At 41.4% G+C, this 27,073-nt stretch overlaps 1 protein-coding gene across 5 annotated transcripts; it reads left to right on the forward strand.

Moving 5' to 3' along the window:
- Positions 1-2,814: 2,814 nt before the first annotated feature.
- Positions 2,815-15,447, forward strand: LOC309715171 (uncharacterized protein; the record flags this gene model as incomplete). Of its 5 annotated transcripts, none has more annotated exons than XM_082548046.1 (5): positions 2,815-4,841; positions 4,987-5,303; positions 5,512-5,697; positions 13,243-13,313; positions 14,797-15,447. In XM_082548046.1, 5 exons carry the CDS (start codon positions 4,213-4,215, stop codon positions 14,893-14,895), a joined length of 1,302 nt encoding a protein of 433 aa, XP_082404172.1. In that variant the 3' UTR covers positions 14,896-15,447. The 5 variants fall into 5 exon arrangements, with proteins under 5 accessions (XP_082404172.1, XP_082404173.1, XP_082404175.1 ...); XM_082548045.1 differs by lacking the exons at positions 13,243-13,313; positions 14,797-15,447 and adding exons at positions 9,344-9,404; positions 9,475-9,826 and having other exon boundaries at positions 4,213-4,841; XM_082548047.1 differs by lacking the exon at positions 14,797-15,447 and having other exon boundaries at positions 13,243-13,727.
- Between the last annotated feature and the right edge of the window lie 11,626 nt (positions 15,448-27,073).

The following is a 27,073-nucleotide window of genomic DNA, read 5'->3' on the forward strand; positions in this document are numbered from 1 at the left end:
TTCAAATTGAGTCTCGTTATTGTTCTCCTGCATCCTGCTGTGTAAACCCAGCAGCAAGATTATAACCTGAAATGTCTTTGTTTGTGTTTGGAATCAATTTTGTTTAATATAATTGTTTATTTTTTCACTGCTTGTCAAGATGCAGAAGAAAGTTGCGCCATATCCAGGGAAAATCTCTGTGGTTGTTCCGCAAGGGGCCACTTGGATACCTTCTCCAGGACCCGTCAAAAGAAGCTCGACGGATTAAAAATGACCCCAAACTGCAGGACAAGTCTGCACCTGTGAGGGATGATGTTGTACATCAGAATGCTCTGACTGTCATCTATCAGAGAGGAGGGGATGAGTCTGACATGAAGGAAGTGCAGGGAGAGTACATTCTGCAGTTTGGAAAGTATAAAGGGAAATCTTTCCGGTGGCTTCTGGGGAATGATGTCGGGTACACCATGTACCTGATCAAAGATCTCCAGAAGGAAGAGGCTGCAGGGACCTCTGTGGAAGAAGGGCATGGCAAGGAGAGCTTGCATTCATTTGTACAGTATGCCCTCAGCTTTACAGAGATAAAGACTCTTCTGAACTGCAAGACCAGCAGAGTGAGTGTTGCTGCAGAAGCCTCTGAGGATGATCAGCTGGTTGGCTTTGGCTCACGAGCCAAGAGCACCTGGAAGGAGATTCAGGAGTCTCCTTTCTACGAGGCAGAGAGACAAAGATGGGTGGAAGAAAAGAGGAAATAGGGGAGAAACTGTTGATATTGTACATAAGATAGTTTTGTTCTAGTTTTGTAATGTTTATTTTGTTTATATAAATAAAAACTGATTGTAAATATAAAAATGTGAATAAATTGTGTTCTGTAAAAATAGCAGCACAGCTCTCTTCTTTATAACCTCTTAGAGTTCACCTGTATGTTTATATACCTGTGTGTGCTCACCATCAGGTAATCAGTTTTAAAAAGCTATGAGTGCAGCCCTGAAAGCTTACATATTATTTCTAAATCACTTCATGTAATGATAACAAGCCATCCTTTCTCTAGTGGGGTCTCACAGCTTTTATCTTTATAATCTTTCTGGTTGATTTGTAATATTAGAAACATGACTGCTGTCTTTTATCTGTGTGACTATACAGCCTGTTTCAGACATGACAACCAGACAGTGTCTGAAGTTATCTTTAATACATGCAACACAGCTGGAGATAGTCCAGACACTTTCTCACTTCTGATGATAATATTTTTGGTTTAGGTATTGTTGCTTTCTGGCTTGAAGCTTATCTACAAAAGCAGTTCAATAAGGAGAGATCATGTGGAAAAACCGAACATGATTTATTGAGATACAGAAATAAATGTAACTGTTAGGCAGTTAGACTCCAATGACCCATCATAGCAGAAGAAATCTCAGCAGTGACAGGATTTTGCATAAGCCACACCCCAGAGTCAAAATGCTGGTAGTGATGAAGATGGAGGCTGGGACAGGGTTCTGAGTGACCACGGTGAGGAGGAGAAAGGAGAGGAGGCGGGCTGCATAGCTGAGGATCTGAAACACAGAATGGTAGAAGCAGAAGAGCAACAGATTTAAAGCATGCAGAGTGGAGGCTGGCAAGAGCATGACTGGAATAAAGTAATGATGTCAGAACTGAGTTTGTGCTGGAAAATGAATAGATATAAACTAACAGCCACCAGGAAGCAGACAGATGACTTATTACAGACATGCCTTGTTTAAATTATGTATAAGCATCATTTTCTATGTCATCAGAATGTATCTGTATTATAGTTTTAGCTTTAGTCTTTTTATTAAAAGTTGGATGTCTGCATAATTGTAGACTATATGTCTGGTATGTATCATCTCAAGACTGTCATGATACAGTCTGAGTTATGACAGTATAGGTACGTAATGCAGAAAAATTGCTCCACAGGCCATAACACTATATAATCTAAATAAAATGATAATGAAATAAAAATTAAAAGCAAAGTGAAAAATAAATGTTATCCACAATAAGTAAATTGAAAATGGTGTTTAACTTTTGATAATGTAACACAACCTTTGTCCCAACCAGGACTCGAACCCGCGCTCAGACAGTTCAGTGTAAAAAAAAACCCCTGACAGTCAGTGATCCCTGTTGACCTCCCTTTCTTTTGAGATCAAATAGAAGAAAATACATAACATTAAACATGTTAACAACACAAAAGCCATATTAAACGCAGACTACTTTAGACCCGGAAGTAGGATTCGTGGCGTCATCACTGAACAACCGGATATGAATGGAGCTCACCGCAGTGTAATTTACAGTTAATTTATGGTCATTTACTGTCAGGGGTGGAAGTAATGAATTACAAATACTCACGTTACTGTAATTAAGTAGATTTTTTGGGTACTTGTACTTTTATGAGTAATTTTTCAAGTGTGTAATTTTACTCATACTTGAGTACAACTTACACCATGTAATCTACTGAGTACGCCCACAATTTGAATTAATATTCAAACCTTTCGTCTGCATTTTTGCAGCCAATAAAGCCGTGCAATCCCGACCGGCCAATTTAAGACGTAAGCAAAGAATAAACTCTGATGCAGCAGCAGGCACAGGTGTCTGGAGGTGCTACATGGTGGAGTACAAACTACTTTATAGACGGAAGATGTGGAGACAAAGAAGCCAAAATGGAGACAGAGGACAACTGTCAACCATGAAAACGACGTAGAAAAGACGGAGGACGTGTGCCCGTGGCCATACCTGGAGGAATTTTTCATGTGCAGAGGGAGAAAAGGAGACAGCGTCCAGATGCAGTGCAAACTTTGACCTCTACAGTCATTTCAGCTTACAAGACTTCAGCGTCTAATCTAAAAAAAAAAAAAACACATTGAGGTAAGAGGTTTTACAACTATACGTGTACAATATTGCCTTCTTATTTTTCATGTGTGTTAAGGTTATTAGTTTGGCTGAGATATTGTCACCGCCATTGGTTAGCCTGATATTAAAATAAGACGGAGCTAGCTAATGTGCGTGTGTGCATGCATAATTGAGCTAAATTCGTAGGAATGTTTTAGCTTATTATTTGGATAACCACCGTCATTACAATAAATTAAATTTGTAGTCATTTAAAACTCACAGGCCTACAATCAGCTGGCCTATATAAAAAACAAAAACAAAATTTGAACACAGTGCTGAGCTGCATCTCAAATTAATCTTCCAGCTCTCAGCTGACATGTACCAGAGCCCGCTTGATGGATCAGTTGATCAGGATCATTGGCCTGATATAGGTCTATCATAGTGACGTGGCTCTTAATCAGTAGGGTTATATGTTTCCCAATATGATATATTTTTTTAAAGAACATAATGTGGATTGTTTTTATTTGTTAGCTGTATGGGCAGCATTTTTGTGTATGTGATCCCTTTCCTTAAATTACATTTGCTATATACACATATTTTGCTCTCTTAGTATTTTTAGAACCTGACTAATACTGAAAACTTTAGGGTGATACTGATAAAAAGGACTTAAAAATTTAGATACTGATACATTGGTCGATACTCTTTTTACAGATAGTATACAGATTACAGAACTTGGAATGTATACAGAAATTCATGTTTTTCGCAATGATCGTTCAAAATTGGTTTACATTTGTAAATAAATACAGCAATATATCTGCAAGATTTGACCAAATTCACCACTCTTTTATACTATGCTAAACAATCAAAGATTAGCTCATGTCTAGTTGAATGATGTTTTAAAAATGTTTTCCTGTAGTGTTAATCACAGTGATGTTATGAAGTAATGTATGAACCTGACGTATGATAATATTTATCTCTACAGAGGAAACATCCATCGAAGATTGAGCAGTACAATATCACTGTGGCATCAACATCTCGTCAGCGAAAGGCCACAGCCACACCAAACAAGCTCTCAGCAAATACACAAGCCAAGTTACCAGACCTGATGTTGAGAGCTGCAAACAAACATGTTCCACAAGCAACTGTTGACATGCTTGTCATCAATTTCATATGTGAGGGTCTACAGCCATTTGCAGTGGTAGAACAGCCATCTTTCAAAGAATTGGTTACCACATTACAACCTCAAGCCAAAGTCCTCTCCAGACCCACTGTCCGTGCCAGAATCTGTGAAGCTGCTGATCACATGAAGATGACTTTGGTTGCAGCATTGGATAAAGTCAAATTTGTTGCTACCACTACTGATTGTTGGTCAGTTCATCAGAAAAGTTACCTTGGAGTCACATGCCATTGGAGGAAGAGTCCCTGGAAAGAAGATCTGCAGCACCAGCATGCAAAAGATTGAGAGGGTCTCACACATTTGACATGCTTGCTGGTGCGCTTGATGATATCCATTGCCAATACAAGATTAGAGGCAAAGTTGTAAGAACCACAACTGATATGTGGAAGGCCTTGACAAAGTTGGATCCACTGTTTGGGGCACAAAATGATGCAGATGAAGCTGAAGATGAAACAGACCCAGAAACTATTGACCTGACTGACCATATTGACTACCATGAGGCAAGTGCAATTCTTGATGAAGACTCTGGTTTGGAGTATCAACTCCCGTCTCATCAGCGATGTGCATGTCACCTGCTAAACCTTGTGGCAACATCTGATGCTGCCCTAGCAGAGAGCATGAAGGAAACCTACGAGAGGCTCTCCCGTGCATGCTTTGCAAAATGCCAGGCCATTTGGAACAAAACTCATTTGGCTAATGAAGTGGTAGAGGACAAGTGTGAACTACAGATCATTCGTCCCAATGCAACACAATGGAATTCAACCTACCTTGCCATTGAAAGGATAATACGCATCATTGATGAGAAGGGGGAAAATGCCATCAGGAGCATTTGTGAGGAGTTCAAGGTGAAAATGTGAGTAAAATTGGACACCTACCAATATGGTTGCAAATCTTGTGAATTTTCCTTAATGGATGGTTAAAAACGTGAGCAGACTCTTAATATTAAATCAGAAGATCCCTGTTATAGTCATGGTGGGTTTTGTTGTTGTGTCTTACAGGTTGAGTCCTGCAGAAGTTGCATTCCTTAGGGAGTACTGTACCACCATGAAGCCACTGGTGAAAGCTTCAAACATTCTTCAGTCTGAGTCCACTTCCTTTATGGGATGGCTCCTGCCAGTAATCCAACAACTACTGTTCAAACTTAGCAGGCTGGAGACATCAAGCAAGACATGCGTGCCACTCATCAGAGTCCTGCAAAATGGCCTTCAAAAGCGTTTTGGAGCGATGATGGAGGATCCAGAGTTGGCTGCAGCTGCAGTCCTCTTACCCAAGTTCAAGACTTCCTGGACTGACAGAGCAGATGTAACAGAGGCTGGTAAGGATTCATGTGATCCCATTTTTGTGTATTTTTACATTTGAACACATGCTTAAGTGAGTATTTCACCTAATACATTGTAAGTTATTGATGGTCTGTCCCGAATACTAAACAATCCTTTTTGAGAATTTGCCGTTTTTAAATTTGTGTTCAGGAATAATCACTGAAATGTAAATAACAAAATTGTGTTATCTACTTGCAATTACAGCCTTGACATACATCAAACAACATCTTGAAACGACAGAGCATGAGAGTGAGGATCAGCAAAGAGAGTCATCTGATGAAGATGAATTCTTCTCCAGACCAATCTCCAGAAGGCTGCAAAGTGCAGTTGAGCTTGATGGTTACCTTGCTTGTGCCACAGACACCATGGAGCTGCTGCACTCCTTCTCAGGTATCAAAAACCTCTCTCTTAAACTGAACACAGCTCTGCCTGCTTCTGCTGCGTGTGAACGACTTTTTAGCTGTGCTGGTCTACTCTTCACAGCCAAACGAAGTCGGATTGCCTCTGTTAATTTAGAAAACCAGCTCTTGCTGAAACTGAACAAAAGGTTCAGAAAGTAAAGTGTGCTTGAATGTCCAGCTTGAATGAAAAAAAAATACACAAAGCTGGAGTTCTTCTGTGTCTTTACGTGGCCAGCTGCCTCTTCTTCTCCCATTCTCTCTCCCTCTCTCTCCTGTTGCTACTTAAATGATGAAACTGATCAATGCTCAGCTGATCGCTTTTCTCTCTTGTTTGTTTATCGTGCATTTCGAGCCAGAAAGAGGAAACCAGCGGTGGTCGCTCTAAACAACAGCAGCAGGTTAAAACTTGATCAGCTGCTATTAGAATTTATTTAATATTACTTTCTAGTATCAGCTGATGTTGGCTGGAGCCACAGCTGTAACAGCTGCTGGTCATGATATCGGTTTGGATATATGGTGAGAGGGAAACGTGAAGATGAAACCAGGAGATGTCCTTACTGAATCATCAGAGCTGAACAGGTGATGGAGAAACAGGTTTACCTTTTAGGTGACATGAATAAGTTGAAGGGAAGTTATGAACTGTTTCTGAGAGACAAATAACATCAGGATCCTTTTTTACTGACAGCTGGTAACTGTGCAGGGACGGGTCTAGCAAAGTTTTGCAAGGGGGCAGGTAACCATATACATGCACTGTTTATAAGATTGGGGAAACCTGCAGTCAGCTGAGACTGAAGAAGTCAATTGGATGAGTGACGAAACGTTTTTCCCACAAAACGTAAAGTCCAGATGAACAGAATCAACTTTTGGAGATACTATATAGCTCATGCTAATATCACATCTTCACATTTTTCTTTTTAGAGGTAACAATAACTTTGCATTCTCGCTACTCACCATGCTCTAAAACAGGTATATGTTAGCAATGACATCATTTAACAAATGTTTTTAAAATTCTAGCCGTGCTAATTAGCCTTAGGATTGGTTGAGGTCTGTGCAAGCCTTTGGAACAAAATCAGTCTTTTAAAGCTCACTATTTTCCAGCTGAGCCTATAGCACATTTGTTAAAGTCAGTCCGGATTGTACAGCTTCTAATCAGAAACAAGTAAAGTTTGTTTCTTTTTTTTGTGGGGTTTTTTTTGTGCTCATCAATCTTTTTCTGTAAGTAGTTACCGAAATACAGTCAACCTTTCTTCATTTTCCTAAGTGTGTGTGTGTGTGTGTGTATGTATATATATATATATATATATATATATATATATATATATATATATATATATATATATATATATATATATATATATATATATATATATATATATATATATATATATATATATATATATATGTGTAACAAAAAAAAACAAACCACAATGCCCCCCAGTCCCACACAGATCAACACTACCATCAAACATATTAGAGGAATATAACAGTAACAAAAGTAGATTTAAACAGGCAATACCTCTAGACTAGCAAAATAAGAGATAAAGGGTTGCCACTTGTGAAAAAATTTGGCTGTGCAACCTCTCAACGTATATTTAATTTTTTCAAGTTTTAAAAAAAACATGACATCTTCAAGCCACCGGGAAACAGTAGGATACTTAACAGACTTCCAATGCAACAATATTAGACGTCTCGCTAATAGGGATGTGAAGGCTATAATATCCTTTTGTGTGGAATCAAGTGTAAGTGAGCGAACAGGAATCCCAAATACAGCAATCAGAGGACAAGGATGAAGAGTTACCCCAAGAACAGTTGACATAATAGCAAAATACCCTGTCCAGAAACCTTGTAGTTCAGGACACAGAAAAAACATGTGGCTAAGGTACGACCAGTACTTTTAACATTTTATCAATTATTTACCAAATTAAAAAACAACATGTGGTAACTTATTTTTAATTTTGCTGCATACAAGTTGAATGAATGCTTACTGGATCTAGAACACCATTTAGATCATAACAGCTCCTGATCAGGATGAATTTCATTTTCAAATCAAATTTCATGTCGCAGTTTCACACTTTTGTAACATATTATTTCAAAGCTTGCTTATGGGCTTGTTTTGGAGCAGACCAACAGTCAGGCTCGTCTTCACCCTTACTGTCAGACTCTGAATTGATGGTTCTGCTATATCTCACCTGGCTGAGTGGGGACACATGTACTAAACGTTAGAGTTCCCACTGCAGGAGCTTGGGTTTGAGTCTGCCCTCGACCGTTTCCTGTGTGCCATACCGCCTCACTCTCTCCCCACCTTCCTGCCTCATGTTCTGAAATCTCTTCCTCTCCATCAACTTTGAGTTTCTTTGAGTGGAGCTTCTTTTGCAGCTGTGACAAAATATAGAATGGTTTCTGCAACCAGGGGAGTAAAATGTGCTGCAGTGTGAGGGCGCACAGGTGTAGGTGTGGAATTTTACATATAAATATAGTTTACTTCATGCACAAGAAATGTAAACATTTAATCTAACCCACTTTTCATCAACTACATAACCTTTATTGGAGAGTACATTCATAAATTGTGTGTATCACACACACAAACACACATCCACTAAACTCTCTCGTTTTATATCTCTCCCTCTCTCTTGTGAATGATGGGAGTTTGGTGGACTGTGTGGTTTGTCTGGCTGAAAGTTGTGTTTTTTTTTTTATGTGTGGTGTGTTGTGAGGCTGATTATGAGTTAGTGTAATTGTGTATGGTGTTGTTAGTGTAGTTTATGTGGCGTTAGTGGTTTTTCCTGGATGCAGAGCAGGTCAGTATGCCGTGGACTTTTACACCACCATGTTAGGGATGGAGTAAAGTAATAAAGCTTGAGTGGAGAAGCTGCTGCAGGGGCTTCCTCAGCTGAGCTCTGAGGACAGAGCTGTCCTAGATGCTAACTTTTCTTTGGAGGAGATTAGTGCTGCTGCTGGTCAGCTGGCTCCTGCACAGGGTGGGCTGCCTGCAGACTTCTGTAAAAGACTGTTACTGGCATCGAGCCATCATGTGGGGCTCTCTCTTCTCCCTAAAAAACAGAGATTTGTCTCTGCTTAGAAATGGAGACGTGGCTCTGTTATGCACAGATTACTAACTTCCTTCAAAAGTACTGGCCACCAGGCCGAAACACTTTGTGAAATGAATCACTCACAGGGATCAGTCGTACTGTGTACCACACAGCTCTAATGTGAACAAGAGTTTTCTCATGAGAGACTTGGTAGTTATTTGTAAATTGTACAGTTTGATGTTGGAATAATTTCTTTAGATTAAGAGAAAGTGTTTGATAGGATTGACAATCTTTTTTGTTTTTCCATTATGAGAAGTTTTGCTTTTTGGAGGTGGATTTTTGTCACTTTTGGGGCTGTTGTATCAGGCGGCTTTCTGTTTTGTAAAAGTGGATGATGGGCTGAGCTGCCCAGTATAAGTTTGGAGAGGATCTAACTGGAATGTCCTGTTTCTGGAATATATATTTATATTGGTATATTTGTTAGAATTTTTAATCTTTGTTGAATGTTTTAAGAGATAAATAAGCAAAGTTATCTAGATTTATGTTGCCAGGTTTATGTCGGAGGCCTCTGCTGGTGTTGTCATTGTTTTTCTGTTTTCATTACAGATCAGAGTGATGTGGACTTTCTCAAAAGATGTTTAGATTTGTATGAGAACCTTCAGCAAAGGTGAGCTGGTGAAAAAATATGGTGTAACAGGTTTGTTGGTGGTCATATAGAGACTTTTTTTTTTTTTTAGGAAAAGAAGAGTCTCGGAGGTTGCCATGGAGACGGTCTGTGTCAGACTGTCTAAACCAAAAATGGATGCTGTACATACACTGATAAATGTCATTTCAGGAGTGGCCAGATTGAAATCCAGAGAAAACTATGCTAGAGGTGAAAGGTCAAACATTGGTCATCATGTTGAGATTTTTTTTAATACCACAGACTGACAAAGAAAACTGAAATTTGTGAATTTTAAAGGTGTGCAAGATGTGCTGTGTTCAGTCGCAGGGCCTTGCCCTTTTATTTCATTTGTCTTTGGTTTCGAGTTTTTATTTGTGCTCTTGTAATTATTTTGTGATAAAACTTTTTCTATTTTGAGATCAAGATTCAAGTGGAAATCTTTGTGTGTCTGTCTCTCCCTTGGTTTCTGTAGAGGTACAGTGTGGGGGCGCCTGGATAAATGTTAAACAGAAGCTAGATGTAGTGTTCCTCCACTGTCCGTTAAGGATATGAGGAAAAGAAATGGTCAAGAACAAAGTGTATGGTGTATTTATAAAAGAAAATGGCTTTTAAATTGTATACCAAAACGACCACCAGAAAGTCAACTACAACTTGTTACATAATCATCATGATTGTTGTATCAGTTTAACAGTTTATGGGTTGACTTCTTTCGGTTCATTCACTGTTTACATCATGAAGGAAAAAGAAGGCAACAGGCTGAGAAATGAAGCTGTTGTGTGTCTTTGTGGCCACACGGGGGCAGTGCTGCATAAATAGTAGAATCTCTTCCTGGACACTTTTTCTGGACCTCTTTTTAAATGACTAATAAAGACAACAACAACATGAATTACATCAGGATCTGATATGGTTGTCTTTTTTTGTTGAGCTTTATATATTTCAGAATGCCTAGAGTTTGTTTGTTTCCCATGTTTTGTGATACAGAACATCTCCTCTCAGACGGCTGTTGTCTCATAATGGGTCATTACCTGGTCTGATGGGGTGTTTGTTCCATTTATAAATCAAGTGATTGATTTGTGAAATGAGAGATGGCCTCTGACCTGCTGACTGGTGTCTGATCTTCTCTGCTCCCCTCAAATTTGACAACTACTCGGCTAATGTGATGGTGGACAGGAAGTCACTAAACCTGGGACTCTGGAAACACATTTCTAGGGATAAAAAGTTAATGTAGATCGTTTCAGGAGATAAATATTAAATGATCGATTTGGCGATTATACTAATATAGTAAGAAAAGAATGTATGAAGAAAAGATTTTTTATCTATACACTTAAGCAACGACCAGAGTCTTAGAATTGCGCTTTCACCAGGTTTTACTTGACTGAACAACAGAACTTCTCTGTCTCCTTTATAAGGGGTCACATCCTGAGTTACACAATGAGTCTTTCAAATGTGTGCGCTAACCCACTGCATGTGTAGTCGTGCTGAGACCGCGTGGTCTTATTTTTATTACCCCTTGATTCAGCTGTGACCTGCTTATCAAGTCTTTTTACAAGTACATCATAATTATCTGCTCTCATGCAGACATAAGTTGAGCAATGGTTTAACAAACTTTCCCATCAAAAACATGAAGGTTTAGCTTTAAGCTTATTTGTCCAAACAACAAAGGATAAACTGCCAGCACCTGGACTGAAACAGAACATAGTAGTGTTGGATGTAAGTAAAGGAAATACAAGCATAACTGTGACTATGGAACAAATCTCCTTCAATGTTAAACCTTAATGTTAACCTGATTGTGTTTATTAGAAAAATCAGCCATTACAGTGTCTGTGATTGCTTCACATAGTTAACTCTGGTTGTCTGTGGGTTTGTGTCAAACTTGGAGTGGAAAAAAAGCATAAAAACTGTGGAAGATGCAGACTGTGAAAGTCTAGTTTATTTCATGAATACAATTATTTTTTTTACAGTCGCTAGAACAAAGTAGTGTACATTCATGATAAAGTAAATACCACAACACAACATGGACAGTAAGAAGTAAACTGAATTGTCTTAGAACTTATTATATTAAAAGCTTAAAAGCAACACCTAGGATTCGACTGTTTGTGTTTTAAACCTTTTATTCAAAACTAGTATGTGTCAACACTTCTTTCTCCCAGCAGCATTATTGAAGTGACACTTTAACGACACTTTACCTGCTGATGCTTCACATCACAATCTTTATGACGAAAAAGCTCAGATGTCTGTGCTGTCACTTGTTATGAAAATGGACAGAACCTGGGCTCAGGCTTCCTCTTCTTCTTTCCTTCCTCTTTAATAATAACCATAGATCAGTAAAATAGCCATATTTTTAAACAAATGATTGTGATGAAGAGAATTTTTTTTTCTAGTGTGCATGAACTCAAAATCTTTTAAGTTTAAATCTTTTTTGTTTACCAATAACTGGGGAAATCCAAACTTGATGTACCAGGTCAACTCAGCGAGCTCCTGTCTTGACCTCCCCTCTGCGCGCACGCACGCACGCACGCACGCGCACACACACAGTATCATCATAAATGCCATGATATCTTTCTTGTTCAAATAGTTTATTCACTTAACAAAGAGGTAGCTTGGAAACTCAGTAAGAAGGAGGAAAAATAGTTTAAGGACATTTTCTCAAATAAAGAGGATTTCATCATCTTTCTGTTCATAATGGGGCGATTGTGGCTCAAGAGTTGGGAGTTCGCCTTGTAACCGGAAGGTTGCCGGTTCGAGCCCCGGCTTGTACGGCCGCGGTCGTTGTGTCCTTGGGCAAGATACTTCCCCCGTTGCCTACTGGTGGCGCCAGTGTCCGGCAGCCTCGCCTCTGTCAGTGCGCCCCAGGGTGGCTGTGGCTACAATGTAGCTTGCCATCACCAGTGTGTGAATGGGTGGATGACTGGTTGTGTAAAGCGCTTTGGGGACCTTAGGGACTAGTAAAGCACTATACAAATACAGGCTAAATAAAAGAAGAGATACATCAGAAACAAATCAGTAGATCCAGAAATTATAGAGTCAAACTCTTTTCAGCTGTAGAGGTACACTTCATGCACTCCTTAGCGTACAGTTCAAATGCCTGTGTTAGGGTGCATTGTTTCAGTTTCATTAAGTCTTCTTGCAGTTACATGATAATTATTATGCTGGAGTGATCAAAGCTCATAAACATCTGAGTTACACAATGAGTCTTTCAAATGTGTGGAATATCCCAGCTGTAACCTTTGCTTTCAATTTGGTTAAATTTGGCATTCAGATCACAGACTAAACAACAAGTACAGTAGGTCTTCCACTCCACAATTAAAAATAGCAACACTCATGCAAGGCTTTATTCTCCATAGAGTCAACATAAAGCAACATTAAATAATGGATCTTTCATCTGAAAAAATTACAGTTTGTATAAATTTACACTGAAGACCAAAATACACACACATACATAAAACCCATAAATCACTAAAACCTATTAAAACACATGGAAAATTACCTCATTTGTTGTGCTATTCAAAGATGTGTATGTGTGTGTATTCAGGCCAAGTCATAAAGAAAGCAATAGAGGTCAGTATACTTTATGTTCTACAGTCGCTGCAGATTAATGAATTATAGTGGAAACTTGAAGATCCTAGGTATAGTAGTTTGTGGGAAATAAATACAGTGAAGTGACCATTTAGCTCTTGTGGCATGAAACTGCTTAGTGCATTATTATTTGCTTTTCTACAATATGATATTTGTTTAATAATTGATTGATTTAGTGCATAAAATAGTTGATAAATAAAATGTTAAATATCTAATCTAAGGGAGTGTCTTTGACACATGCTGACTGCATTCTTCTTATAACCAGAACAGGAAGTGAGATCAGAGGAGAACAAGAGTGAGCAGTTTGGTGAAAGGAACAGGAAGGATGAAGAAGAGGTGAATATCCACACAGTTTAAAAGGAGACATCATGGCACAATAAGAGCACAAGCTCTAAGATGAAGACTGGTAATGATTAAAAACTGCACTAAATAGTATCATTCTGTGACTTCACACTTTAGGTAGTGCATAACATGTACCACTTTATATTAATTTTACTATATGTTTAAATAAATAAAAACAAATAACTTTAAAAGGTGCTGTTATTGAGTGAAAATTCAAAAGACTTCATGGCTGGGGAGAAAAAGGGAGAAAGATGGAGGAACACAGCACACATAAGAAACAGGTAAGAGTGGACATGAAGTCAAAGTCAGGGACATGTCCGATAATAAAGACCTTCCACCTGGCTACATATATGTCACTTCTGCTTTGCCCACATTCATCTATGGTGATCGCTCATAACTAAGCAGGGTGCTATGCTCTTATCAAACGATGATCCGAAACTGCTCTTAAAATAATTATTACAAGAATATATACATATTTTTTTTTGTTATTTTTTTTAGTTGAATATAAAATGTTTGTGTGTGATTGTCAGTACAAAGAGGAAGCGCGGACAGAGAGACTGGAACTAACAGAGATCAGGTGGATTTTTCACAACATCTACATGCATTAAATGGATGCGTTGTGTGCTTTTCAGTAGCACTCTGCTATTAATGTGAATAATAGCATTTAGCAACATTCACATCACTGTAAACTTGAACAGGATGAATGCCACTATACTGATGTGACAGACTACAAATCTGTTCTCCACTCTCTGAATTGGTGTACACGAGTCTCTGTGCTGAGTCTGCACAACAAAGTGTTTGGGTTTGCATGAATTCAAAAGCTGTCATTTAAAATCAGCTCTATTACCAGTTTGCTTCTTGTGCAGGTACGTGGAGTCGCAGGGGGATTTTGAACTGTCTGTATTGTATAATGGTACTTTAAATACTTGATGATTTGGTGGACCTGCCTCTATGTGGTTAAGAGACTGAAACAATGCCGTGCAGGTTTCTCCTCTGATCTGCTTTTTCTTAAACTGTTTTTGAAATTTACTGTCAACATGACTGTGCCATTGCATCGGGTTTTAAAGTAAAGTGACCACCGTAAAGCTGATGTATTATATTAAAATCTGTTATTCTTAGACACTGCTGTAGGTCATCCAAAAATTACATTTCTTTTGAAGGCAACACTAAAAGCATGACATTAAGACTGAGCTGAGCCCTCCTAAAGGTTTGATGCTGGAGTCGCCCCTGATTGAGTGCTTCTCACACATTTATGATTTTGAACAATTTACAGAAAATAATATCAACAGTAAGTACTTTTAAAGACTTAACATATAATAATAGTTGCTGAATTCATGCAAGTCAAATAACTGATTGATCAACTACAGAAACAAAATTGTACTTCATGCGTTTCATGAGCACAAATCTTCATCTGTAAAATAACAACTAAAGATGTCAGATAATTGTAGTGAAGTCAAATGTACCAATTTCCACTTAGAAGCAGCGGAGAAGAAGCCACAAATGTGATGGAAAGAGTAATAGAATAAACAGCATCACAATGATATATGGGAATATGACAGTAAATACTAAATATTAAACATTATTGTGCAGCACATAAGATCAACAGAACACAGTGTGCTTTGAGGTAGGAGCCAAAAAGGGTGTAGTTTGTGGGTGTGATCACCCATGTGTACACCTGTGAGCATGGATGCGCTTGTTTTTTTTAAAAAGGTTCCTTCATGTAATGATCTGCTAGAGGGTGTGGGGGGGGGGGGCCACAGCCCCGTCCTCCAGGGCATGAAGCAGGTATGGAGGAGATCAAAACTCCAGACATCCAGAGGCCCCCAGAACACAAGAGACCAAGGAAGACCAACAGAGGGGCAGCCGCGCCACTGTCCCAGAAAGAGCTGAGGAGAGTCCCAGATGAGGGCTCACTCAGCAGCCGCGGAGCAGAAGCCAGGGGGAGTTGCAGTGACGCGCCCGTGAGCTCCGCCGGCAGCCAGCCGTGCCTGAGTGACCGAGCCCCAGGCCGAGAGGCCGGGGGCACCCCACCTCCGAAGTGGCCCGAGCGAGCCCCAGGCTCCAGGCCCCGATAAGCGGCCGCCAAGGAGTGAGCCGGTGTGTACCTGGACGCCCATCCCCGGACACAAAGAACCACCAACGCACCGATGTCTGAGGGAGTCCGCCACTGGCAGGGGAAGTGGTGGTAGGGGGAGATAGGCCTCCAAACCTTGGAGGGCCTGAGATGTCCCCAGAGAGGTGGCGCCTGACACCCAACCTGACATATAGACACAGAAATACAGGCACACACATATACAAACATCCATTCCCACCCTCATGCTCTCATATGCACTTACTCCACACTCAACCAACGTGGAGACAGACATAAAGAGACGCTGTACACACGATCACACTCCCCAAGCGTACCCTACAAACCGGGTCTAGGTACCCTTGCCCCTGGAGGGGGAACTGCACCCAGACCCAGGTGGTATTACCCTTTTCCCTGCGGTGGGGGGAGGCAGACCGCCCCGACTCCGCAGCAGCAGGGAGGCCCCACACCCCAGACCGCAGTCGGACGGCCAACTCCTCCTCCTAGCCCCCCCCCCCGCTCCAGCAGGTCGCAGAGAATGGGGGTGAGAGAAGACTCCAAACCTCCCTCCACCCGCTCATTGTAGTGTTGATGCATGTGTGTTCTAAGGTGCATTTAAAACCCAGGAGGGCATGGAGCTACCTGCCAGAGAGCAGCAGGTAAGCGCATGGTCCCTCCTGCTAGCCCTCAATGTCTACCGGTATGTGTATTTAACCTTGAGAGCACTTTGTTACTAGCGGCCTGTCACAAAAACACATTTTGTATAGTGTTTTTTTTTAATCTTGTTAATAAAATGTATACAAATGTGTGTGATTAATCACAATGTGTTAGTGTGTAATCACCCTGAGACATGCATGCCTGTCTGTAAGAGTCAGATCTAAAGCCACTTGTGATTTGGAGATGCAGCCTGCAGATTGTGTCCAGATTATCCCAGCTCTCTTCACTATATATCCAGGCTTCACTTATCAAATGTGTAAAATTCAAGGCTGGTCCTTAAAAGTTGCCAACAATGCAAAAACTGCATAGCCACACAAGTCCCAGCGTTTCCCACCGCAGCAGCTGTGAAACGAAAGAGGAGAAAGGATGAATGAGTGTTTGCTTATCGGCTCTCCGCTCTCCCCCAAGCTGGCGTTGTTCTTGGTAGCCATGACAACGGAGATAGTCCCAGCTTTGTAAATACAGGCCCCAACAGCCCAAAAAAGAAAAGAAAAAAAAAGGATTGGGATTCCCTGCGCAGACCAGGAATCCCCCTAGCAGACTGAAGACACAGATAGGACCTGAACTCAGTGAGTGTGTTCGAGCCTCGGCTCGAACCAGGGCCTGTCTGTGCTTCAAGTTGCCAGGGGCCGGCAAGTGTTCTGCGCCACCTGCCCGCCGTGTAAGCTGTACAAATTTGCTATATTTGACTTCTCTGAATATAAATTATTTTTGAAAAGGAAAAATAATAATTTTAATGTGAGGCAAAACATGTATGGTGCTCGATAAAGATGACACGCCGACTCACTTCTTCTTCTTTCTTTTTTTTGCAAAGTTTGTTTTCATATTAAACCAGTGTCAGTGACGTCATTCTATGCGACTACCACAGTAAAGGAAAAGCCTGGATCTGTACATCTTTTTCTTTTCTTTTTGTTGTCTAAAACACAAAAATCGCGAAACAGTCAGCTCACAAAGTTGCAGGTTGGTGGCAATTTGGCAGAACAGCCAATGACTTAAAACATTTAAGTGCATATATCTTGCCACAAGACATGTGCGCTAAGCTAGCCAAATTAGTTTCTGTTAGCGAATCAAGTTCAAGCTCCTCACATATCATCATCCAGGGTACAGTCATATGCTCATGAGGAGATCCCACGCAGGTAACACTACGGCAGTGCAACAAGTTAAATATGCACACATTTTAAGCTATTTCCTAATATCTAACCATTATGATAAATGTTTGCCTGCAACCGACACAACCAACACAAATGTCATTGAAAAAAACAAAACCCTGTGATCACATGTTTCTGTTTTTCTAGAACAGAAGAAGCACAATTTAAAAAGCCAGTAGTAATAAATCTTTGTTGTTACTGCATGATTCGAATGAAGTACCTGAAGTCTGGCTGGAATAAGAAGTGGTAATCTGTGTACTGTGCTAGTGATCTGCATAATTCACCTCATCTGTTTGGATGGCAGAAGTCGGCTAACTACACAGCTAATTTCATCAGGCTGCTAATGAAACATCTAAAATGATAGATGGTTAACTACACAACGGAAGTAACAGCATTACAATCACTTGATTTAATTACATTTTCCCCCCAAACATTTGATCCAAATTAGCAAAGTACTGCAGCCATCTGAACCTTCTAGGTGTTACATGTTACAGTGTTCCACTCTGGCCAGCTTTGAAAATGGAAAACTCTTTGCGTGGTTTACTCGGTTCTGTAAATAAGGCTCCTTTCATTTGTGAGACTGTATTCCACAGCCAGTTGTCTTCTCTCCCCTTTGGTCCGCCCTTACAAGGTGAAGGTGCTGCCCACCCATGATACCAGCAAGGTGCGTGCAAGTGGATCCGGCCTTAACACCACTGGAGCGCCCACCTCTCTGCCAGTGAAGGTCACCATTGATGCCAAAGATGCAGGTGAGGGACTGCTGGCAGTGCAGATCACTGTGAGTGCATGAACGTGGACCACACAATAATGTATTCAAAGCATTGATATTTAGGTAACAGTTTTTGTTTTCTCCTGAAGGACCCAGAGGGGAAGCCCAAGAAGCAGATATCTGTGACAGCCATGATGGGACCTACCTGGTGTTTTATGTGCCAGACATGACTGACAGATACACCACTCTCATTAAGTACGGAGGAGACAAGATCCCTTATTCACCCTACTGAATCAGGGCTCTGCCCACCGGAGATGCCAGCAAGTGCACTGTCACTGAATGTTGTCCAGTGGCCAGGTAGGACTCACTTCCTTGGTTGCTTATACACTTTTAGTTTTCTTTGAAAACGGCCCTTTAAGTCACTTGATCCATGACTTGAGCGAGCACTCTCCATTTGTTCATTTGATAGTTATTGTAGAAAAGATAAGAAATGATGCTTTAGTCTTTTTGTAAATTATAGTCAAACATACAATAAACTGAGGTATTCCCTTTGGTTAACAGAGCAATCCGATAATAAAAGTGGACAAAGCACATCGAGTTGCCACAAATATCTTTGTATATTACGCAGTGGGGCAAAAAATGAGGTGACCAAATACTTCTTTTCCACCATAATTTGCAAATCAGTTCTTTAAAACTCGGACAAGTTAGAGGTATACCTATGATGAAAATGACAGGCCTCTCTCATATTTTTAAGTGGGAGAACGTGCACAATTGGTGGCTGACTAAATACTTTTTTGCCCCACTGTATTTGATCCTGTCTCCCTCAATACTATTTAATATCTAAATGCTTGATTCATCATATTATAACAAATGTGCTGTTGTAGCTACTGACAGTGAGTTTGATTCCATTTTTTCCATCTACCAAAGAGAAATAATATCTCTTAGTGGCAGGTGGATCACACGTTGATTCTAACACTTTGCATATGACTGGGTAGGATGAGCATTTTATAAGCGCTTGTGTGGTTTTTGTTTATTTAAGGAAATACATCAGTTTCCCTTGTATTTTAAATTTGAGTGAAGATCCTAAATTGGCCCCCACTCTTCACTTTGAGAAAAGGCTAATCTGTCTTATCCCCACATGAGCACAGTCAGATATAATACAGGCTTTCACTCAGGAGCAGGAAGGCTAAAGGCTGTTTAATGTTTGATCTAACTGTGTCAGACATTTGCGTTCTCACGTGCATGGACAATATCTTGAAAACTTCAGAGCTGCAGTGCATGTGTAAAAGTGGTTAGAAAGCAGTGCTTTAACACAGGTTTTGTCTCTTTGCGTAGCTGCTCGGTCCATCCAGACTCCCCTCGATATACAACAGTGATGCCAGCAACTCAAATACAAGCTCTCTCCAAGTGATTCCTTCATCATCAACATCTGCATCCATGATCCATTAGCTCAACAGCAACATCTGTCAGCTGTGCATCCAACTCGGGGGAATCGCCTGCTGTGCTCAGCCAGTGGGCCGCAATTTCTGTGCCTTGTTGATGGCCTCGCTGTATCCTGTGCTGGAGAAAGCTGGTGAGGAGACACTGCTGGTGAGCCAGGCGGCGCTGAGCTCCATGTAGGACATCAGTAAGGCCTGTGGATACACTTCCCTCAAGGAACTGATCAATGAGAACTCTGACTACCTGCTTAATGACATATCACTCAACCTTCAGAGGCTCAGCCAGCATCCACAGGTAGTTATGAGGTGTTTTTGTTTTTAGCCCAAAATGGACACAGAAATGAGTGCTGGAGGGTTTACCCGATTTCCTTCTTTGTCTGCTTAAGCCTGTGCGTCCCTTTCAGTAAGTGATTTGAATCCACCTGACATTCAGAAGGTCGTGGTAGAGCATATCGTACGAAGGCAAGATGTCAAACACATCCAGTCCCAGGTTAGACTCCGTACCTTCTCCGGTAAGGTTCCCAGACCTAACAACAAAACTGATTATGACACGTGGCGCACACAAATTAACCTGCTCCAAAATGACCCCAGCATGTCCCCGCTGCAAATATCCAGAAAGATCCATGAGAGCCTGCTCCCACCAGCAGCTGATATAGTTAAAATGTGTGACTCACAGGTGCTATAGCGTACGGCCACAGCTTCACTCTGAGCTCCATCTCCATAGAGTGCAGACAGTGATATCTGATACTCCTTAAGACACAGGACAACAGTTTATTGAGATATTGTATTTTTTATTTCATAATATGTACTCCAACAACTCAATAGTTCTTCCCCACCTGCCTCAGGTCGCCTCCACTTAGGGAGATCCACTTAATGAGGTAAGAAACATCATCATCATCTGCAGCTTCCCAGCGCACCGTGATGTCACTGTCTGAGAAATTAGTTATCCTAAGGTCTGAAGGAGGAGGCACCTTCACTAGAAGAAAAGAATAATGTGTATGGGAATTTTTTAAAAATGGGAAAGCTACATCTTTATATCTTTCATTATTAATAACATTTACAGTACTGTGCAAAAGTCATGAGCCACACGCTGAAGTATTTCATTGGACATTATCTGTTTTTTCCAATCCTTTTTAATCCAGTTCTTGTACCTGACCATTTTCTGAGTAATGTTTTTTGTTTGTTTGTTTGTTTGTTTGTGTAAACACTTGTTTGTTTGTTTGTTTGTTTGTTTGTGTAAACACTTTGCACTGACCATTATTGGAGAATTAAAAAGCACCTAATTCAAGGAATATGTGTACACATAACAGAAAACTTGGGAAAGAACCAATTTGAAATCTTTAAGCACTTTGTTACTAGCGGCCTGTCACAAAAACACATTTTGTATAGTGTTTTTTTTTAATCTTGTTAATAAAATGTATACAAATGTGTGTGATTAATCACAATGTGTTAGTGTGTAATCACCCTGAGACATGCATGCCTGTCTGTAAGAGTCAGATCTAAAGCCACTTCTTTTTTTCTTTTTTTCTTTTTTTTTTGCCTGTCCCGTTTGGCTCTTTTGCCATCAGAATTGTTGTCTAAAGGCAAAGAAAGATGCCCAACGGATTTACTTTACCAAATTGACCATCCCAGCCTTGCCGTAATGGTCCATTTGATTCACCTTTTATTGTTTATTTTATTTTCACTTGCTGAATACGGGACAGACTTGACTGGGGGAAAGAAGGGGAGAAAGAAAGAGGGAAAGAGAAACAGCTGAGAAGAGGGACGGGGGAGAAGGGCAAAAAACAAAAACCAACAGAATGAGCAGAAAAAAAAAAAAGAAATAAAAAATGCATATATCGATCACCTGGATCACCTGCTGAGAAAGAAAAAAGAAAACAAGCAGAAGAGAACAAGAGTAATAGAATAAACAGCATCACAATGATATATGGGAATATGACAGTAAATACTAAATATTAAACATTATTGTGCAGCACATAAGATCAACAGAACACAGTGTGCTTTGAGGTAGGAGCCAAAAAGGGTGTAGTTTGTGGGTGTGATCACCCATGTGTACACCTGTGAGCATGGATGCGCTTGTTTTTTTTAAAAAGGTTCCTTCATGTAATGATCTGCTAGAGGGTGTGGGGGGGCCACAGCCCCGTCCTCCAGGGCATGAAGCAGGTATGGAGGAGATCAAAACTCCAGACATCCAGAGGCCCCCAGAACACAAGAGACCAAGGAAGACCAACAGAGGGGCAGCCGCGCCACTGTCCCAGAAAGAGTTGAGGAGAGTCCCAGATGAGGGCTCACTCAGCAGCCGCGGAGCAGAAGCCAGGGGGAGTTGCAGTGACGCGCCCGTGAGTGGCCCGAGCGAGCCCCAGGCTCCAGGCCCCGATAAGCGGCCGCCAAGGAGTGAGCCGGTGTGTACCTGGACGCCCATCCCCGGACACAAAGAACCACCAACGCACCGATGTCTGAGGGAGTCCGCCACTGGCAGGGGAAGTGGTGGTAGGGGGAGATAGGCCTCCAAACCTTGGAGGGCCTGAGATGTCCCCAGAGAGGTGGCGCCTGACACCCAACCTGACATATAGACACAGAAATACAGGCACACACATATACAAACATCCATTCCCACCCTCATGCTCTCATATGCACTTACTCCACACTCAACCAACGTGGAGACAGACATAAAGAGACGCTGTACACACGATCACACTCCCCAAGCGTACCCTACAAACCGGGTCTAGGTACCCTTGCCCCTGGAGGGGGAACTGCACCCAGACCCAGGTGGTATTACCCTTTTCCCTGCGGTGGGGGGAGGCAGACCGCCCCGACTCCGCAGCAGCAGGGAGGCCCCACACCCCAGACCGCAGTCGGACGGCCAACTCCTCCTCCTAGCCCCCCCCCGCTCCAGCAGGTCGCAGAGAATGGGGGTGAGAGAAGACTCCAAACCTCCCTCCACCCGCTCATTGTAGTGTTGATGCATGTGTGTTCTAAGGTGCATTTAAAACCCAGGAGGGCATGGAGCTACCTGCCAGAGAGCAGCAGGTAAGCGCATGGTCCCTCCTGCTAGCCCTCAATGTCTACCGGTATGTGTATTTAACCTTGAGAGCACTTTGTTACTAGCGGCCTGTCACAAAAACACATTTTGTATAGTGTTTTTTTTTATTATCTTGTTAATAAAATGTATACAAATGTGTGTGATTAATCACAATGTGTTAGTGTGTAATCACCCTGAGACATGCATGCCTGTCTGTAAGAGTCAGATCTAAAGCCACTTGTGATTTGGAGATGCAGCCTGCAGATTGTGTCCAGATTATCCCAGCTCTCTTCACTATATATCCAGGCTTCACTTATCAAATGTGTAAAATTCAAGGCTGGTCCTTAAAAGTTGCCAACAATGCAAAAACTGCATAGCCACACAAGTCCCAGCGTTTCCCACCGCAGCAGCTGTGAAACGAAAGAGGAGAAAGGATGAATGAGTGTTTGCTTATCGGCTCTCCGCTCTCCCCCAAGCTGGCGTTGTTCTTGGTAGCCATGACAACGGAGATAGTCCCAGCTTTGTAAATACAGGCCCCAACAGCCCAAAAAAGAAAAGAAAAAAAAAGGATTGGGATTCCCTGCGCAGCCCAGGAATCCCCCTAGCAGACTGAAGACACAGATAGGACCTGAACTCAGTGAGTGTGTTCGAACCGAGGCTCGAACCAGGGCCTGTCTGTGCTTCAAGTTGCCAGGGGCCGGCAGGTGTTCTGCGCCACCTGCCCGCCGTGTAAGCTGTACAAATTTGCTATATTTGACTTCTCTGAATATAAATTATTTTTGAAAAGGCAAAATAATAATTTTAATGTGAGGCAAAACATGTGACACAAATGTCATTGAAAAAAACAAAACCCTGTGATCACATGTTTCTGTTTTTCTAGAACAGAAGAAGCACAATTTAAAAAGCCAGTAGTAATAAATCTTTGTTGTTACTGCATGATTCGAATGAAGTACCTGAAGTCTGGCTGGAATAAGAAGTGGTAATCTGTGTACTGTGCTAGTGATCTGCATAATTCACCTCATCTGTTTGGATGGCAGAAGTCGGCTAACTACACAGCTAATTTCATCAGGCTGCTAATGAAACATCTAAAATGATAGATGGTTAACTACACAACGGAAGTAACAGCATTACAATCACTTGATTTAATTACATTTTCCCCCCAAACATTTGATCCAAATTAGCAAAGTACTGCAGCCATCTGAACCTTCTAGGTGTTACATGTTACAGTGTTCCACTCTGGCCAGCTTTGAAAATGGAAAACTCTTTGCGTGGTTTACTCGGTTCTGTAAATAAGGCTCCTTTCATTTGTGAGACTGTATTCCACAGCCAGTTGTCTTCTCTCCCCTTTGGTCCGCCCTTACAAGGTGAAGGTGCTGCCCACCCATGATACCAGCAAGGTGCGTGCAAGTGGATCCGGCCTTAACACCACTGGAGCGCCCACCTCTCTGCCAGTGAAGGTCACCATTGATGCCAAAGATGCAGGTGAGGGACTGCTGGCAGTGCAGATCACTGTGAGTGCATGAACGTGGACCACACAATAATGTATTCAAAGCATTGATATTTAGGTAACAGTTTTTGTTTTCTCCTGAAGGACCCAGAGGGGAAGCCCAAGAAGCAGATATCTGTGACAGCCATGATGGGACCTACCTGGTGTTTTATGTGCCAGACATGACTGACAGATACACCACTCTCATTAAGTACGGAGGAGACAAGATCCCTTATTCACCCTACTGAATCAGGGCTCTGCCCACCGGAGATGCCAGCAAGTGCACTGTCACTGAATGTTGTCCAGTGGCCAGGTAGGACTCACTTCCTTGGTTGCTTATACACTTTTAGTTTTCTTTGAAAACGGCCCTTTAAGTCACTTGATCCATGACTTGAGCGAGCACTCTCCATTTGTTCATTTCATAGTTATTGTAGAAAAGATAAGAAATGATGCTTTAGTCTTTTTGTAAATTATAGTCAAACATACAATAAACTGAGGTATTCCCTTTGGTTAACAGAGCAATCCGATAATAAAAGTGGACAAAGCACATCGAGTTGCCACAAATATCTTTGTATATTACGCAGTGGGGCAAAAAATGAGGTGACCAAATACTTCTTTTCCACCATAATTTGCAAATCAGTTCTTTAAAACTCGGACAAGTTAGAGGTATACCTATGATGAAAATGACAGGCCTCTCTCATATTTTTAAGTGGGAGAACGTGCACAATTGGTGGCTGACTAAATACTTTTTTGCCCCACTGTATTTGATCCTGTCTCCCTCAATACTATTTAATATCTAAATGCTTGATTCATCATATTATAACAAATGTGCTGTTGTAGCTACTGACAGTGAGTTTGATTCCATTTTTTCCATCTACCAAAGAGAAATAATATCTCTTAGTGGCAGGTGGATCACACGTTGATTCTAACACTTTGCATATGACTGGGTAGGATGAGCATTTTATAAGCGCTTGTGTGGTTTTTGTTTATTTAAGGAAATACATCAGTTTCCCTTGTATTTTAAATTTGAGTGAAGATCCTAAATTGGCCCCCACTCTTCACTTTGAGAAAAGGCTAATCTGTCTTATCCCCACATGAGCACAGTCAGATATAATACAGGCTTTCACTCAGGAGCAGGAAGGCTAAAGGCTGTTTAATGTTTGATCTAACTGTGTCAGACATTTGCGTTCTCACGTGCATGGACAATATCTTGAAAACTTCAGAGCTGCAGTGCATGTGTAAAAGTGGTTAGAAAGCAGTGCTTTAACACAGGTTTTGTCTCTTTGCGTAGCTGCTCGGTCCATCCAGACTCCCCTCGATATACAACAGTGATGCCAGCAACTCAAATACAAGCTCTCTCCAAGTGATTCCTTCATCATCAACATCTGCATCCATGATCCATTAGCTCAACAGCAACATCTGTCAGCTGTGCATCCAACTCGGGGGAATCGCCTGCTGTGCTCAGCCAGTGGGCCGCAATTTCTGTGCCTTGTTGATGGCCTCGCTGTATCCTGTGCTGGAGAAAGCTGGTGAGGAGACACTGCTGGTGAGCCAGGCGGCGCTGAGCTCCATGTAGGACATCAGTAAGGCCTGTGGATACACTTCCCTCAAGGAACTGATCAATGAGAACTCTGACTACCTGCTTAATGACATATCACTCAACCTTCAGAGGCTCAGCCAGCATCCACAGGTAGTTATGAGGTGTTTTTGTTTTTAGCCCAAAATGGACACAGAAATGAGTGCTGGAGGGTTTACCCGATTTCCTTCTTTGTCTGCTTAAGCCTGTGCGTCCCTTTCAGTAAGTGATTTGAATCCACCTGACATTCAGAAGGTCGTGGTAGAGCATATCGTACGAAGGCAAGATGTCAAACACATCCAGTCCCAGGTTAGACTCCGTACCTTCTCCGGTAAGGTTCCCAGACCTAACAACAAAACTGATTATGACACGTGGCGCACACAAATTAACCTGCTCCAAAATGACCCCAGCATGTCCCCGCTGCAAATATCCAGAAAGATCCATGAGAGCCTGCTCCCACCAGCAGCTGATATAGTTAAAATGTGTGACTCACAGGTGCTATAGCGTACGGCCACAGCTTCACTCTGAGCTCCATCTCCATAGAGTGCAGACAGTGATATCTGATACTCCTTAAGACACAGGACAACAGTTTATTGAGATATTGTATTTTTTATTTCATAATATGTACTCCAACAACTCAATAGTTCTTCCCCACCTGCCTCAGGTCGCCTCCACTTAGGGAGATCCACTTAATGAGGTAAGAAACATCATCATCATCTGCAGCTTCCCAGCGCACCGTGATGTCACTGTCTGAGAAATTAGTTATCCTAAGGTCTGAAGGAGGAGGCACCTTCACTAGAAGAAAAGAATAATGTGTATGGGAATTTTTTAAAAATGGGAAAGCTACATCTTTATATCTTTCATTATTAATAACATTTACAGTACTGTGCAAAAGTCATGAGCCACACGCTGAAGTATTTCATTGGACATTATCTGTTTTTTCCAATCCTTTTTAATCCAGTTCTTGTACCTGACCATTTTCTGAGTAATGTTTTTTGTTTGTTTGTTTGTTTGTTTGTGTAAAGACTTGTTTTGTTTGTTTGTGTAAACACTTTGCACTGACCATTATTGGAGAATTAAAAAGCACCTAATTCAAGGAATATGTGTACACATAACAGAAAACTTGGGAAAGAACCAATTTGAAATCTTTGAGCACTTTGTTACTAGCGGCCTGTCACAAAAACACATTTTGTATAATGTTTTTTTTTTTATTATCTTGTTAATAAAATGTATACAAATGTGTGTGATTAATCACAATGTGTTAGTGTGTAATCACCCTGAGACATGCATGCCTGTCTGTAAGAGTCAGATCTAAAGCCACTTGTGATTTGGAGATGCAGCCTGCAGATTGTGTCCAGATTATCCCAGCTCTCTTCACTATATATCCAGGCTTCACTTATCAAATGTGTAAAATTCAAGGCTGGTCCTTAAAAGTTGCCAACAATGCAAAAACTGCATAGCCACACAAGTCCCAGCGTTTCCCACCGCAGCAGCTGTGAAACGAAAGAGGAGAAAGGATGAATGAGTGTTTGCTTATCGGCTCTCCGCTCTCCCCCAAGCTGGCGTTGTTCTTGGTAGCCATGACAACG

The sequence above is a fragment of the Aulonocara stuartgranti genome (assembly GCF_965226115.1).
Source record: "Aulonocara stuartgranti genome assembly, chromosome: 10".
Classification (NCBI taxonomy): domain Eukaryota; kingdom Metazoa; phylum Chordata; class Actinopteri; order Cichliformes; family Cichlidae; genus Aulonocara; species Aulonocara stuartgranti.